Raw genomic sequence first — 13,025 nt, 5'->3', positions numbered from 1 at the left:
GCCCAAGCTGGGGCATTCCCACCCCACCTGTGGTGTGCGTGTGCATGCGTCGTGTGTGCGCATGAGCCTATTACCACCCCTTGTGCTAAGTGTGTGTGTCCAAGCTGGGGCATTCCCACTCCATCTGCCAATTGTGTGTACGCGTGCGCACGTGTGAATTGGGGCATTCCCACCCCACCTGCCGTGTGTGTGTGTGTGTACGCGCGTGCATGCGTAGAGGTATTCCCATGCCTGCTGCCAAGTGTGTGTGCGCGCGCGCGCGAGCTGGGGCATTCCCACCCCACCTGCCACTTGTGCGTGTGCTCGTACTGTGCCAGTCCCACCGCTTGTGCGCGCGCGCGGGCGGGGGCTGGGCGATCAGGTGACGCGGGTCACGCTGCCTTGCGCTCGCAGTGCCGCGGCTGGGCCAGGCCGGGCAGGGCCGCCCCGGGATCGCCGCAGGCCCCCGCCCCAGCCCTAGCCCCAGCCCCAGCGCGGCGGCATGAGCCAGGCACCGCGGAAGCCGCCGCAGCGGCAGGAGGCGGCGGAGCCGGAGGCAGGGGCGGAGGAGGCAGAGGAGGAGGAGGAGGAGGAGGAGGACGGCGAGCTGGCGGCGTTGGCGGGCTACGGGGACGGCGCCGAGTCCGACGGGGACGCGGGCAGCGGCGGCGATGAGGCGTGTGAGCAGCGCGGGGCCGGGCCGGGGGGAGGGGGCTCTGCAGCTGCGGGTGTCAGTCCCGGGCCACCTCCGCCTCCCCCTGGTTGCTCCTGCCCGGGCCAGGGCTGCTGGAGCTGGAGGCAGGGGGTTATATGACACACACACACACACACACACACACTGATTCCCTGACAGACGCACATATGTACACGGGTTATATGATCCCTTGACGCACATCAGAGATTATATGATCCCGTGACCCACGCACACAGGTTATATGATCCCCTGACAGACACAAACACACGGCTTATATGATTCACTAAAGTATGCACATACATACATGGGTTATACAATTTCTTCACACATGCCCACATGCATGCACGCATGCGCACTATATGATCTCCTGACATGCAAATTATATGATCCACACACAGGGATTATGTGACAGACACATATACACACACTTGGGACAGACCCTCACACCCACCAAGTCTCTTGCCCACCGGCTGTGAAAGACAGAGCCCTGTAGCTGCCGCGGCTGTGCTACACCCTTTAGGCTGCTGGAATCCAGGGGCTGGGCCTACGGGCCCCACACTGCAGATGAGGGGTGCTGGGCTGGTTCACAGGCCAGGTCAGTCACACCTGCTTAGATGGGGACCATGCAACACCTGCCCTCCCACCCTGGGCCCACACACGGGAATCACACCTTAGCACGCAGGGTTGTGGCCTGCAGGGCTGCCTGCAGATACTTGGGAAGCCCGATTGGCCAGATGACACAGTGCTAGGGACTGGTTCTGGGACACTGGCTTGGTTGGCGGGAGGGCAGGGGGTCAGACACCCCAGGGTAACAGGTGTTGACTGGCCGGGGGGGTGCATGTTTGCATGTGCACTGCAGGGTGTTCTTTAACTAGCCAGCAAGTTCTCTTCATCTGAAGCAGCGAGTGCCTTTGTCCCTGCACTTCTTGTCTTGAAAAATAATGCTGTGCTTGAGTTGGAGGGGAGTTCATTGGTTTGAAGATTTGCCATAGATGCATCATCCAAAAGAATCTGGAGCTGGGACAGGGGTTATTTCCTAATAAAGCCCTTGCTGTCTCTACAGCAACCAACACCCCCCCCCCCCCCCCCCCAATGCAGAGTTCAGCTTCCTCCTAGAGGGTTGTATTTAACACCTGAAAAACACTTGGAGGAAGGAATATGGATGTGCATTTCCCTTCCCTAGAGATTATCTTCCCTTGTACCTTCAGGGGCTAATCCCCACTTTACTTTTAATGAGCAATAAAACCTACCCTTGACCAGGTGTGACCTGGAAGGCAGGGTAATCCCCCATCCCTCCATTCAGGCCCTGGTTCCCAGGAACTCTGACAGCACAGATCTACAGGATAGCAATTGCTTCTGACACCCTTGGGGGATGGGGTCTGCAAAGGAAATCTGAGTCTAAGGACGGGAGGGAAGGGATGTTCTTCTCTTCCCATTGTCTTGGCCAGAATAATCTGCTCCCCCCAGCACTGTCTGGACCAGTGGAGCACTCTCTGCAAAGTCTTTTTACCTTTCCATGTACGAGGAAGTGAAAGGTGGTTCATGGAGAACATGGAGTGGAGGGGTTATCTTACAAATGTATGGTGCACTAGGAGTTCCAGACCATACTCTTGATACAGCCAATTAATTGTTTCTCACCAGAGCACTTGGGATTTTTTGGACCAACACATTTCCAAGCTTCTGATTTCATTTACCTCTTTGAGTTAAGTCCGGTGATGCTCAAACTTTTGACCCCATGGGCCGGATGAGTGGCACAGGGTCAGTCCATAGGCTGGATCCCTCACGGGACCGGTGCCTGGATTGGGCCCTGTGCTGCCACAGCCTGGCCCCACATGCCCAGATACGGCAATGCACCCCCTTAGCCAGGCCCCTCATAGTTTTATAGTAGTTTCATAGTAGCTAGGGGCAGGAGGGACCTGAACAGATCATTTAGCCTGAACCCCTGCCACAGGCAGGAATGAATGCTGGGTTCACAAGACCCCAGACAGGTGATCATCTAACCTCTTTTTGAATTTGCCCAAAGTAGGGGCGAGGATCACTTCCCTAGGAAGTTGGTTCCAGATTCTGGCCAGCCTAACTGAAATATTGCCTCCTGATCTCTAACCTAAACCTGTTCTCCATCAGCTTATGACCATTGTTTCTTGTCACCCCAGATGGTGCTGGGGAGAACAGGGCTCTTCCTATGTGCTGATTATCTCCCCGATTAGTTTGTAGGCAGCCACCAGGTTCCCCCTCAGCCTCCTCTTGCCAAGGCTGAACAGGTTCAGTTCCCTCAGTCTTTCCTCATAGGGCCTGTCCTGCTGCCCTCTTACCAAATGGGTTGCCCTCCTCTGAACTCTCTCCAGGCTGGCCACATCCTTTTTAAAGTGCGGCACCCAGTACTGGACTCAATACTCCAATTTCGGCCTGACCCAAGTTGCATAGAGGGGGAGTATCACCTCTATAGACTGGCTTGAGATGCGTCTTTGGATGCATGACAAGGTATGGCTGGCCTTGCTGGCTGCAGTCTGGCATTGGCGGTTCATGCTCATCTTGGAGTCAACAATGACTCCAAGATCCCTTTCCACCTCTGTGCTTTCAAGAAGGGAATTCCCCAGCCAATGTGTATGCTGTGGATTCCTTCTCCCAAGGTGCCGCACCCTGCATTTGTCTATGTTGAACCCCATCCTATTCTCATCTGCCCATTTTTGTAGTCTGTCTAAATCTAGTTGCAGCCTCTCTCTCCCTACAAGTGTGTCCACCTCGCCCCACATCTTAGTGTCATCAACAAACTTGGACAACGTGCTTTCAACCCCCTCGTCCAAGTCACTGATGAAGATGTTAAACAGTGCGGGCCCTCGGACCGAGCCCTGGAGAACCCCACTGCTCACATCTCGCCAGGTTGAGTACAACCCGTCCACCACTACTCTCTGGGTGTGCCCCATCAGCCAATTTTGTACCCATCCAACTGTGCAGGCATCAATGCCACAGTTGCCTAATTTATTGATGAGAATGGGGTGAGAGACAGTGTCAAAGGCTTTCTTAAAGTCTAGAAAGACTATGTCCATGGCGACACCATCATCCAAGGATTTAGTTACCTGGTCATAAAAGGCAATCAGGTTGGTCTGGCAGGACCTGCCTTTGATGACCCCATGCTGATTGCCCCTGAGCATGATCTCCCCTGCTGGCCCCCCACAGATGTGCTCCTTGATGATTCTCTCCAAGATCCTCCTGAGCACCGAGGTGAGGCTTCCAGGCCTATAGTTACTTGGGTCCTCCTTCCTCCCTTTCTTAAAAATTGGGACCACATTAACCAGTTTCCAATCCTTCGGCACCTGCCCAGATGATCACAAATGCTCATACAGCCAGACCAAGGGCTCCATGATGAACCCTGCCAGCTCCCTCAACACCCTTGGGTGGAGGGCATCTGGACCTGCAGATTTAAAAATGTCCAGCCCTTCCAGAAGATCCCTAACTACAACTGCGCTGACCGAAGGCCTGACAGAACTATCCCTGAGATTGTCCCTACCTTTGGTAGGAGGGGTGTCCTGGTCCCTGTTCAAGAAAACAGAGGCAAAGAAACTGTTAAAAATATCAGGTTTCTTGTCTGGCATAGCCACAAGATTACCATTTGAGTCTTGCAGGGGACCTACATTGCCTGGTGCCCTCTTCTTCCTCCCAATGTACTTGGAAAAAGGACTTTCTGTTGTCTGTAATCCTGGACACTAGCCTGAGTTCCATCTCTGCCTTGGCCTTCCTAATAGCCCTCCTACACTCCCAGGCAGAGGAGGAGTACTCCTCCTTGGTGATAGCTTCTCATTTCCACTGGTTGTATGCCACCCTGTTAGTCCTCAGGCATTCTTGAATGCCCTTGCTGAGCCAAGGGGGTTTCTGAGCACTCTTACTCCCCTTGCTTCTCTCAGGGACTGTTACCCTTTGGGCCTGAAGGATCGTCCCCTTAAGGTATGACCATCCCTCATCGACTCCCATTTCCTCTACCTTCTGGGCCCTCAGTGCCTCCCCCACTAGTCTCCAAAGCTCATTGAAGTTGGCCCTTCTGAAGTCTTATTGGGATCTGGCCCCACTCTGCCCCAGCCCTGTGTTCCTGAACCTAATGTCTAGGGCTGTGCTGTCTGGCCCACCAGCCTCCTGACAGATCAGGAAATTTGGCAGCAGGGGAGTGGCAATTAATAATGCTGCCACCACTTTTCTGCCACCAAATTTTCAGACCAGTGGGGAGCCCGGTGGGCTGGATGATACGGCTTTATGGGCCAGATCTGGCCTACAGGCTGGGGTTTGAGCACCCCTGGTTAGTCTGTCTATTTGCATTGAACTTCCTTAGTGCTGGTGTTTTGTGATGAGATGGCTAATGGTAGCACCCTACAGTATATCTTAAAGTCCCATTAAGAACAGTGGGAGCACAGTGAAATGTGCTTGAATACACATGGGAAGGGTCAAAGGAGAATGAGTTCTTCCAAGATAATAAAATTAAAATCAGAGTGAAAAACTGATCTAATTAATTACATTAGAGGGGTATAACATCAGATATATGTTAGGTTCTTATTTAAGCTAGGAAATTGGGACCATTGTGAATTTATCAGGGACATTATGTTCAGAGTAAATAGTCATTTTCTGCTTTTGGTTCAATATTGTTTATTAAGATAGTTGGTATTTGGCTTGGCAGATGAGATCCTATGCTTAAATGTACTTGCAAACTGATAGTTCTGATACTTAAAAGAGGATCTGTGAGTAAATAAGCATGTTATCCTACATGCTGTCCTTTTTGCTTTAAGTCTTGTAACAAACCTATGAAATAGGTTGCGATTGTGTTACCTTGCTGAAAAGCAGCTGCTGCAGCAGTAGGACTTAGGACAGGGACTTAAAATGGTTTTTCTGAAAGAACTTGTAAGTCATGTAACATAGTTGTAAAGATCATTTCAGGATCTCAGGTAATGTGAGAGAGCTGATGTGGTGTGGCCTGCATCCACTGTTCTATTGGTAAAGCTTGTGAAGACTACATATGGTTCAGTGATTGTAAACTCCTCTGAGTGAGAGCCTTGCTAGTTTTTGTATTATGTGATATGCCCCACGGGCACATTGGTAGGCAAGAATGCAACTACTACTGGAATTCTATCATGTCCTCAGGGCTTTTCCATAGTAAAAGAAAAGTGCTTTTGGATAGGTTGATTCACATAACATTTCAATTTGTAAAAACTTCACAGATCTAAGCTTCTAGCCTGCCTGACTTCTAAGTAGTAGAAGTACTGACTTTTATGGTTGCAGCTGGACATTAATATTAAATAGTGTGTTGACATCTAATGAAAACCTTTGTGAACTTGGCTTTATATACAATGAAGTTATAAAACTTTGGCCTTTAAATAAGAAATATCAATTTTATCATGTACGCAGGAGAACGGATTCTTTCCTCCCCCCCTGCCCTCCCCTACACTGTTAGAAGAAGTGAGGTAGTTTGTGTTTCTCCTCTAAACACATATATAATATAAACACGACTTGATAACCTAGCCTGGGAAGTTGAAGTGATGCATCCGTTGGCATTTATACTGCAAGCGGCAGAGGCAATGCCCTTGACAAAGTAATGTGGACAGGCAGCCTATCCTCCTCTTCCTTTACATATAAGGAAATCTCTAACTCCCTCAAAGGAAGGAGGGCAAGCAGTTCTGTTATCTGGTCTTGGATCTGAAAGTTTAATTTGCATGTCTCCATTTCTGAATTGGCAAAACTAAAAGAAATAATAGTGGCTCTACTAACAAGAGAGAATTCTTTGCCATCATACTCATCAATTATTCTGGCTTGCACCTACATTTTTTTCAACATGCTTCTTAACACAACACTCTGTCCTAGCAAGGAGTTAAGAATCGTGGGAAACAGTAACAATTTGGAAAAGTTTGGCATTCACTAACAAGTCTGATTAAAGAGCGTGTGTCTTTGTGTGTGTCTATGTGACACGTGCAAAAAAGTACAAATTTGAAGGAAAGTATTTAAATAATGCTTTGATCAATGCATTCTATAAACAATTATTGAATATATATTTCAGTTACTAAAAGGAGACAGCTTGCAAATTTTGCTACATACAATCACATGTACATTGAAGAAACAATATCTATCTAATATATGCTCTTTTCAAGCTTTTCTAACTTTTAAAATGTATGTGTAAAAATTGAAGATTACTAAAGCTTTAGAATATATGTGGTATCATCAAACTGGTTTGTTTTATCTGTAACACATTACTTCCAACAGTGGAATGACTGATTTGGAACAGGAGCCCATTCCTGAAGAAGGATGCGTTACTGTTATGGAAATACCAGTATCACATTCTACAGCAGCAGTGTTTTTCTTGGACAACTTTATTGACTCCAAGATGAACATGAGCCACCAATGCCAGACCGCAGCCAGCAAGACCAGCCATACCTTGTCATGCATCCAAAGGTGCATCTCAAGCTGGTCCATAGAGGTGATACTCCCCCTCTATGCGACTTTGGTCAGGCTGCAGTTGGAGTACTGCGTCCAGTACTGGGCACCGCACTGAAAAAGGGATGTGGCCAGCCTGGAGAGGGTTCAGAGGAGGGCCACCCGCTTGGTGAGAGGGCAGCAGGACAGGCCCTACGAGGAGAGACTGAAGGACCTGAACCTGTTCAGCCTTAGCAAAAGGAGGCTGAGGGGGGACCTGGTGGCTGCCTACAAGCTCATCAGGGGAGATCAACAACAAATAGGCAGAGCTCTTTTCTCCCCAGCACCACCTGGGGTGACAAGGAACAATGGTAATAAGCTGATGGAGAATAGGTTTAGGTTAGAGATCAGAAGGCAATATTTTACAGTTAGGGTAGCCAAAATCTGGAACCAACTTCCCAGGGAAGTGGTCCTCGCCCCTACCTTGGGCAAATTCAAGAGGAGGTTGGATGATCACCTGTCTGGGGTCTTGTGAACCCAGCATTCATTCCTACCTGTGGCAGGGGGTCAGGCTAGATGATCTGTTCAGGTCCCTCCTGACCCTAGCTACTATGAAACTATGGAAGGACAGTTTCATTATATTATTTCAGTAGAAACAGATAGTATTTTGGCTTTGTATTTTTTGGCATGAGCTGGCATAGCAGTCTCCTTATCAAAATGAAGATTTTTAGCCTAGAGTTATCAACAATAACTTGCACACACCAAAAATCACATGATCACTTTATTACCTCTGTTTACTTATAATTTTGTTGAAGGTTTCTGACTTTTCTCATGTGCACGTGGCTATAGTTTATAGATCAAAGGCATAATAGATCTCAGTGAAAACAGGTACCTGCAGGGGAGGACTATTCTTCTGTAACTGGCAAGAAATAAGCGTTTTTTTGCAAGCCCTTCTTGTCCTTCCCACTGCAAAGCATTACTCCAGGAGAGAAAGACTCTGCTGGGGTCTTGCAACTCAGCTCTTCTCCTCTGACAAACACTACTTTGAATCATTTGAAAATGGTCATTTAGGGCCCACCCTGTAAATTTGCAGCAGGTAGAGCACATTTCTTAATAGAAATTCAGCCCACAATGACTTGAAGTCTCCTCTGGTAGTTTGTCCCCATTAATTCTGTTCTGATGCCAGTTACAGTATAGTAGTAACTTACGACCATCGTACAGCTGCTGCCCATATGGACTTCCGTAACATGTAAGATAAGTAGCATAGAGATATAAAGGAGTAATAACCCTTTAATTAAACAAGAAAAAATATTCCCTATCTACCAGTTATTTCTGTTACTTCATAGACTGTACGCCTATAAAATATGTCCCAGTATAATACAGATGAGACCTAGCTATTTTAGGTTGTGGGAAACATGAAGGTTACTTTGGTTTTGTGTGAAGATTTACCTTAGCAGCTCTGTACCGATACCCTGCCTTGAACGCTCTCTGTCTTCATCTGATGAAAAACAGTTCAGCTTCTCTAATAATTATTTGGGAGTAGTCTAACTTAAAATGTCCCTCTCCTCTTTTTGAGGATGTTTGATAGTATAAATACAGGTAAACCAATGTTCTGAAAACAAATATAAAATTCAAGTTATCTTCTTCCAATATATGTATCATTCTCTTTATTGTATGTTTTATTCAGTTCTGGATTTCAATGACCCCTTCAGTACTGAAGTTAAGCCAAGAATCCTACTCATGGGACTGAGAAGAAGTGGGAAATCGTCAATTCAGAAAGTTGTTTTTCACAAGATGTCACCAAATGAAACCCTTTTCTTGGAGAGTACTAATAAGATCTGCAGAGAAGAAGTTTCCAACAGCTCCTTTGTTAACTTTCAGATATGGGACTTTCCTGGGCAGATTGACTTTTTTGATCCTACATTTGACTATGAGATGATTTTCAGAGGCACCGGAGCATTGATATTTGTTATTGATTCTCAGGTAAAGAAAAAGTTATAAGGGTTGTTTTCAGGCCAGTCGTTTGTTTCCTTGCTTCCAGCATTAGGGAAATGGAATAAATAGCATAATTCTTTTGTTTTCCCAGAAATCCCTAAATAACTTAAGCTCCTAAATCCAAATGAAAGTCAAGTGGGAGCTCTTGAAAATGTAACTGCCACTTATAACACAGTAATTAAAATTGGCAGAACTGATCGATTTAAATTTTAATTTTCAGTTGAAATGCACGAGTAACCAGTTTATAAGTTGACCCCATGTTTTCAGGTTCAGTTTTAAGGAAAAACAGCTTTTGCCCTGAACACAAGTTGGTAAACATAGTTAAAGGCCTCAACTGCTATTTCCCTACTTCCCTTACAAGGAGAATCAAGCAACCAAGAAAAGGGCCCAAAGAGTTAAATGCACTAAGAATATTAAAATAAAAAATATACTGAAAATAATTCTGGCCTGGTATTTTATTGTATGCACAAAAATACTGCAAGTACAAAAATCAAGATTGTTAGAGGCCCAATTATAAGTTGGCCCTTCATGTAAATAGGTGACTTTGGTATGTGGGTCTTTGGGAGTCAAAAGGTCAACTTCTAATCAGAACATTACAGTAATCTGCCTTGTTGCGTGGGAGTCTCTGGTTGTTGCATGGACTTCCCAATGAGGATCTAGGGAGTCTGGGGTACATGCTGGCTAAGATCCATCCTTTAGAAAAAGCTATTTGTGAACTCTTTTGAAACTTTAGAAATATGTCATAAAAATTATTTTTTGTCTTACCATTCTTGTCACATGGCTGAGGCTTTTATTTTTCCCTTGCTAGGATGATTACATGGAAGCACTGGCTAGGCTGCATCTCACTGTGACCAGAGCGTATAAAGTGAATCCAGACATCAACTTTGAGATATTTATTCATAAAGTGGATGGTCTGTCTGATGATCACAAGATCGAAACCCAAAGAGATATTCACCAGAGGACAAATGATGACCTTGCAGATGCTGGATTGGAGAAAATTCACCTCAGGTGAGGGCCAGCCATGCAAAGTCTGCAAGAAAAGCCTGAAACGTGGCTTCTGTTTAAAAGCCAAGAAGCAGATCAGGCTAGCTAGTAAAGAGTTTATCATTTCCTGTTCTACTGAAATAGCAGACAACAGGAGTTTGATATAAATATGAAGAGAAAAAGCTAGCTTCAGGCCATATGTATTAGACTATTATATCTGTAGAAAGAACAGATGATTTTGGCAAATAACACACTCAAGCAAACTGGCAGAGTATAGCTTTCAGGTTTTAATGTGTGTGTTGTATTTTTCCTGACTAGAAGCTAGTCATAAAAATTAATGTCTTGTGAATGGCAGTTCATAGAGGCTTTCACAATTATGGTGAAACCATTGTATTTCATTTGGTCCACTAGATTTTTAAGGTAAGAGAGTTGTTCTTTTAGCACACAGAAAATAATTTCTAGAGGATGTTATGCAAATTACATCATTGAACTCCACATGCAGGGCACTTCTGCTGTAGTTATGATTGAGGTATTGAGAATGTTCCATGTTAGGCACCTATGAATATATATTTATTAGTTTCCATTTGAAGCATAACTTACTTTGCAAACACTAAATTCTTGGAGTTATGCATTTTTTCTTTAATTGCCAGGAAAAATGCAATATTCTACAAACTGTTTTTGAAAAAAAATTAAAACACCATAACATGAAAAGTTTAGGATGTTCACATTATATGGCTGAAAGGAAAATGTGCCTTTTTCCCCCTTAGCTTTTATCTGACAAGTATATATGATCATTCTATATTTGAAGCCTTCAGCAAAGTGGTACAGAAACTGATTCCACAACTCCCAACACTGGAAAACCTACTTAACATCTTTATCTCAGTAAGTATGTATGTCCTTTCTAGATTTATATAGATACACTTTATTTATGTGTGCTTGTGATTCCCTTCCATAAGCATTTGATTGTGTAGGATCCTGAGTACAGAGCACCCTAACTTTCAGGGGAGTCAGTGGTGTTCTGACTTACGAGGATAGCCATTGTCCTCTACTAAGACCTACTAAACAGTTTAGCAGCAGTTTTCTAAATAGAAAATATGGGATCTTCAGCTTTATTTGTCACGGTAATTCATCTTACGGGGAAAGGTAAGTCCCTGTTCATGACCAGGAAGGCCAATTTTCTGGACAGGGCTTTAAATTAAGATTGCTGGGGGACAGATACACAAATTCAAACATGTCCAGGGACCAACATACAAGTAAGCCCTATAGATAGGGACACTGGGAGAGCCACTTTTTCAGGAGCTGATGGAATTGTTCTCCGTCAGCAGGACAGGAAGACGAAGGACTCAGGTGCCTGTATACTAACACCAGGAGCGTGGAGAACGAGCAGGAGGAGCTAGCCCTCCTACTCTCCAGTGTGCATTATGATCTAGTAGGGATTACTGAGACCTGGTGGGACTCCTCGCATGACTGGAGTGTAGCTATAGAAGGCTACACCCTGCACAGAAGGGACTGGGTGGGGAAGAAAGGTGGAGGCGTTGATCTTTATGTGAAGGAGCAGTACACCTCCTTGGAGGTCAACATCAGCTTCAAAAATGGGAGGAACTCAATCTGGAGTTCACCTAAGAATTGACTGAGGCCGCATGTGCATGTGACATGGTCATCATGGGCGATTTTAATTATCCAACCACAGGTGACGCTCTGCTAGATTTTGTCCTGGCCATAGGAGATGACCTGGTGACCAACTTAAATATAGAAGGAAGTCTTGGTGTCAGCGACCATAAAAACATCATGTTCACAGTCCGACGTAAGGCAGACAAATCAGGTAGCAGGATTGAAGTTCTGGATTTCAAAAATACAGATTTCAACAAGCTTAGGCCATTGGTAGGGCAAGTGCTGCAAGACCAGAGACCGAAGGGGAAAGTTGTACACGAAGAGTGGTTGTTCCTTAAGGACACGATCATTGAAGCACAAAGGAAATCCATTCCCATACAGAGAAAAGGTAACAGAAGGGCTGGGAAGCCCTCTTGGCTAAACAGGGAAATCACGGTCCTCTTAAGAAAGAGGCTTATAAACAATGGAAGTTAGGGGCGGGCCGCAAGGAGGACTATTCCATGATGGCCTGCATTTGCAGGGAACAGATAAGACAGTCTAAAACGGCAACTGAACTTAGCAACAGGAATCAAGGACAACAAGAAGTCTTTCTTTAGGTACATAGGGAAGAGAAGGAAAACAAACGGGAGTGTGGAGCCATTGCACAACAACTCAGGAGAGCTGGTTACTGGCACCCAGGAGAAAGCTGAACTCCTGAGTGACTACTTTGCCTTGGTCTTTCACCAGACCAACAGGAAAACCATGCCAGAGTAGAGGATGAGCACGGTAGGAATAATTGCCTTCCTACTATCGATGTAGAATTGGTGTATGAGCAGTTAATAAAATTAGACATATACAAGTTAGCAGGATCGGATGATCTTTGTCCGAGCGTGCTGAATGGCCAAAGTCTTTGTGAAACCCCTGGTGAAACTCTTCTACAACTCGTGGCACTCTGGAGAAGTCCCTGAGGACTGGAAGATAGCCAATGTTGTGCCCATCCACAAGAAGGGCAGGAGGGAGGACTCGGGTAACTATAGGCCAATCAGCCTCTAACTTCCATCCTAGGGAAAATCCTAGAAAAGTTAATCAAGGAGTCTATCTGTGATAAGCTTGTAGAAGGTAAGATTCTGAATGACAGCCAGCATGGCTTTGTCGCAGGCAGGTCGTGCCTTACCAACCTCATCTCCTTCTATGACCAGGTAACTTGCCACCTGGACACGAAAGAGCAGGTTGACATTGTATACCTTGACTTCCAAAAGGCCTTTGATTTAGTATCCCACAATATCCTTGTGAGAAAATTGGAGGATTGTGGGCTTAACTCCGAGACAGTCAGGTGGGTGAGAAGCTGGCTGCAGGATAGAACCCAGAGAGTCATAGTGAATGGATCTGTGTCATC

At 45.8% G+C, this 13,025-nt stretch overlaps 1 protein-coding gene across 1 annotated transcript in view; it reads left to right on the top strand.

The window, feature by feature from the left end:
- Positions 1 to 366: 366 nt before the first annotated feature.
- The window catches only part of RRAGD (Ras related GTP binding D), a 34,583-nt gene continuing 21,924 nt past the window's right edge, over positions 367 to 13,025 (top strand). Inside the window, exons 1-4 of the mRNA XM_006277177.4 lie at positions 367 to 659; positions 8,748 to 9,043; positions 9,864 to 10,063; positions 10,807 to 10,921. Coding sequence (XP_006277239.2) covers positions 482 to 659; positions 8,748 to 9,043; positions 9,864 to 10,063; positions 10,807 to 10,921 — 789 coding nt within the window. The 5' untranslated portion in view covers positions 367 to 481. The remainder of the gene's footprint in view (positions 660 to 8,747; positions 9,044 to 9,863; positions 10,064 to 10,806; positions 10,922 to 13,025) is intronic.

Source organism: Alligator mississippiensis, chromosome 1 (genome assembly GCF_030867095.1).
Source record: "Alligator mississippiensis isolate rAllMis1 chromosome 1, rAllMis1, whole genome shotgun sequence".
NCBI classification, from domain to species: Eukaryota; Metazoa; Chordata; order Crocodylia; family Alligatoridae; genus Alligator; species Alligator mississippiensis.
This window is presented reverse-complemented; position numbering and strand designations above follow the sequence as displayed.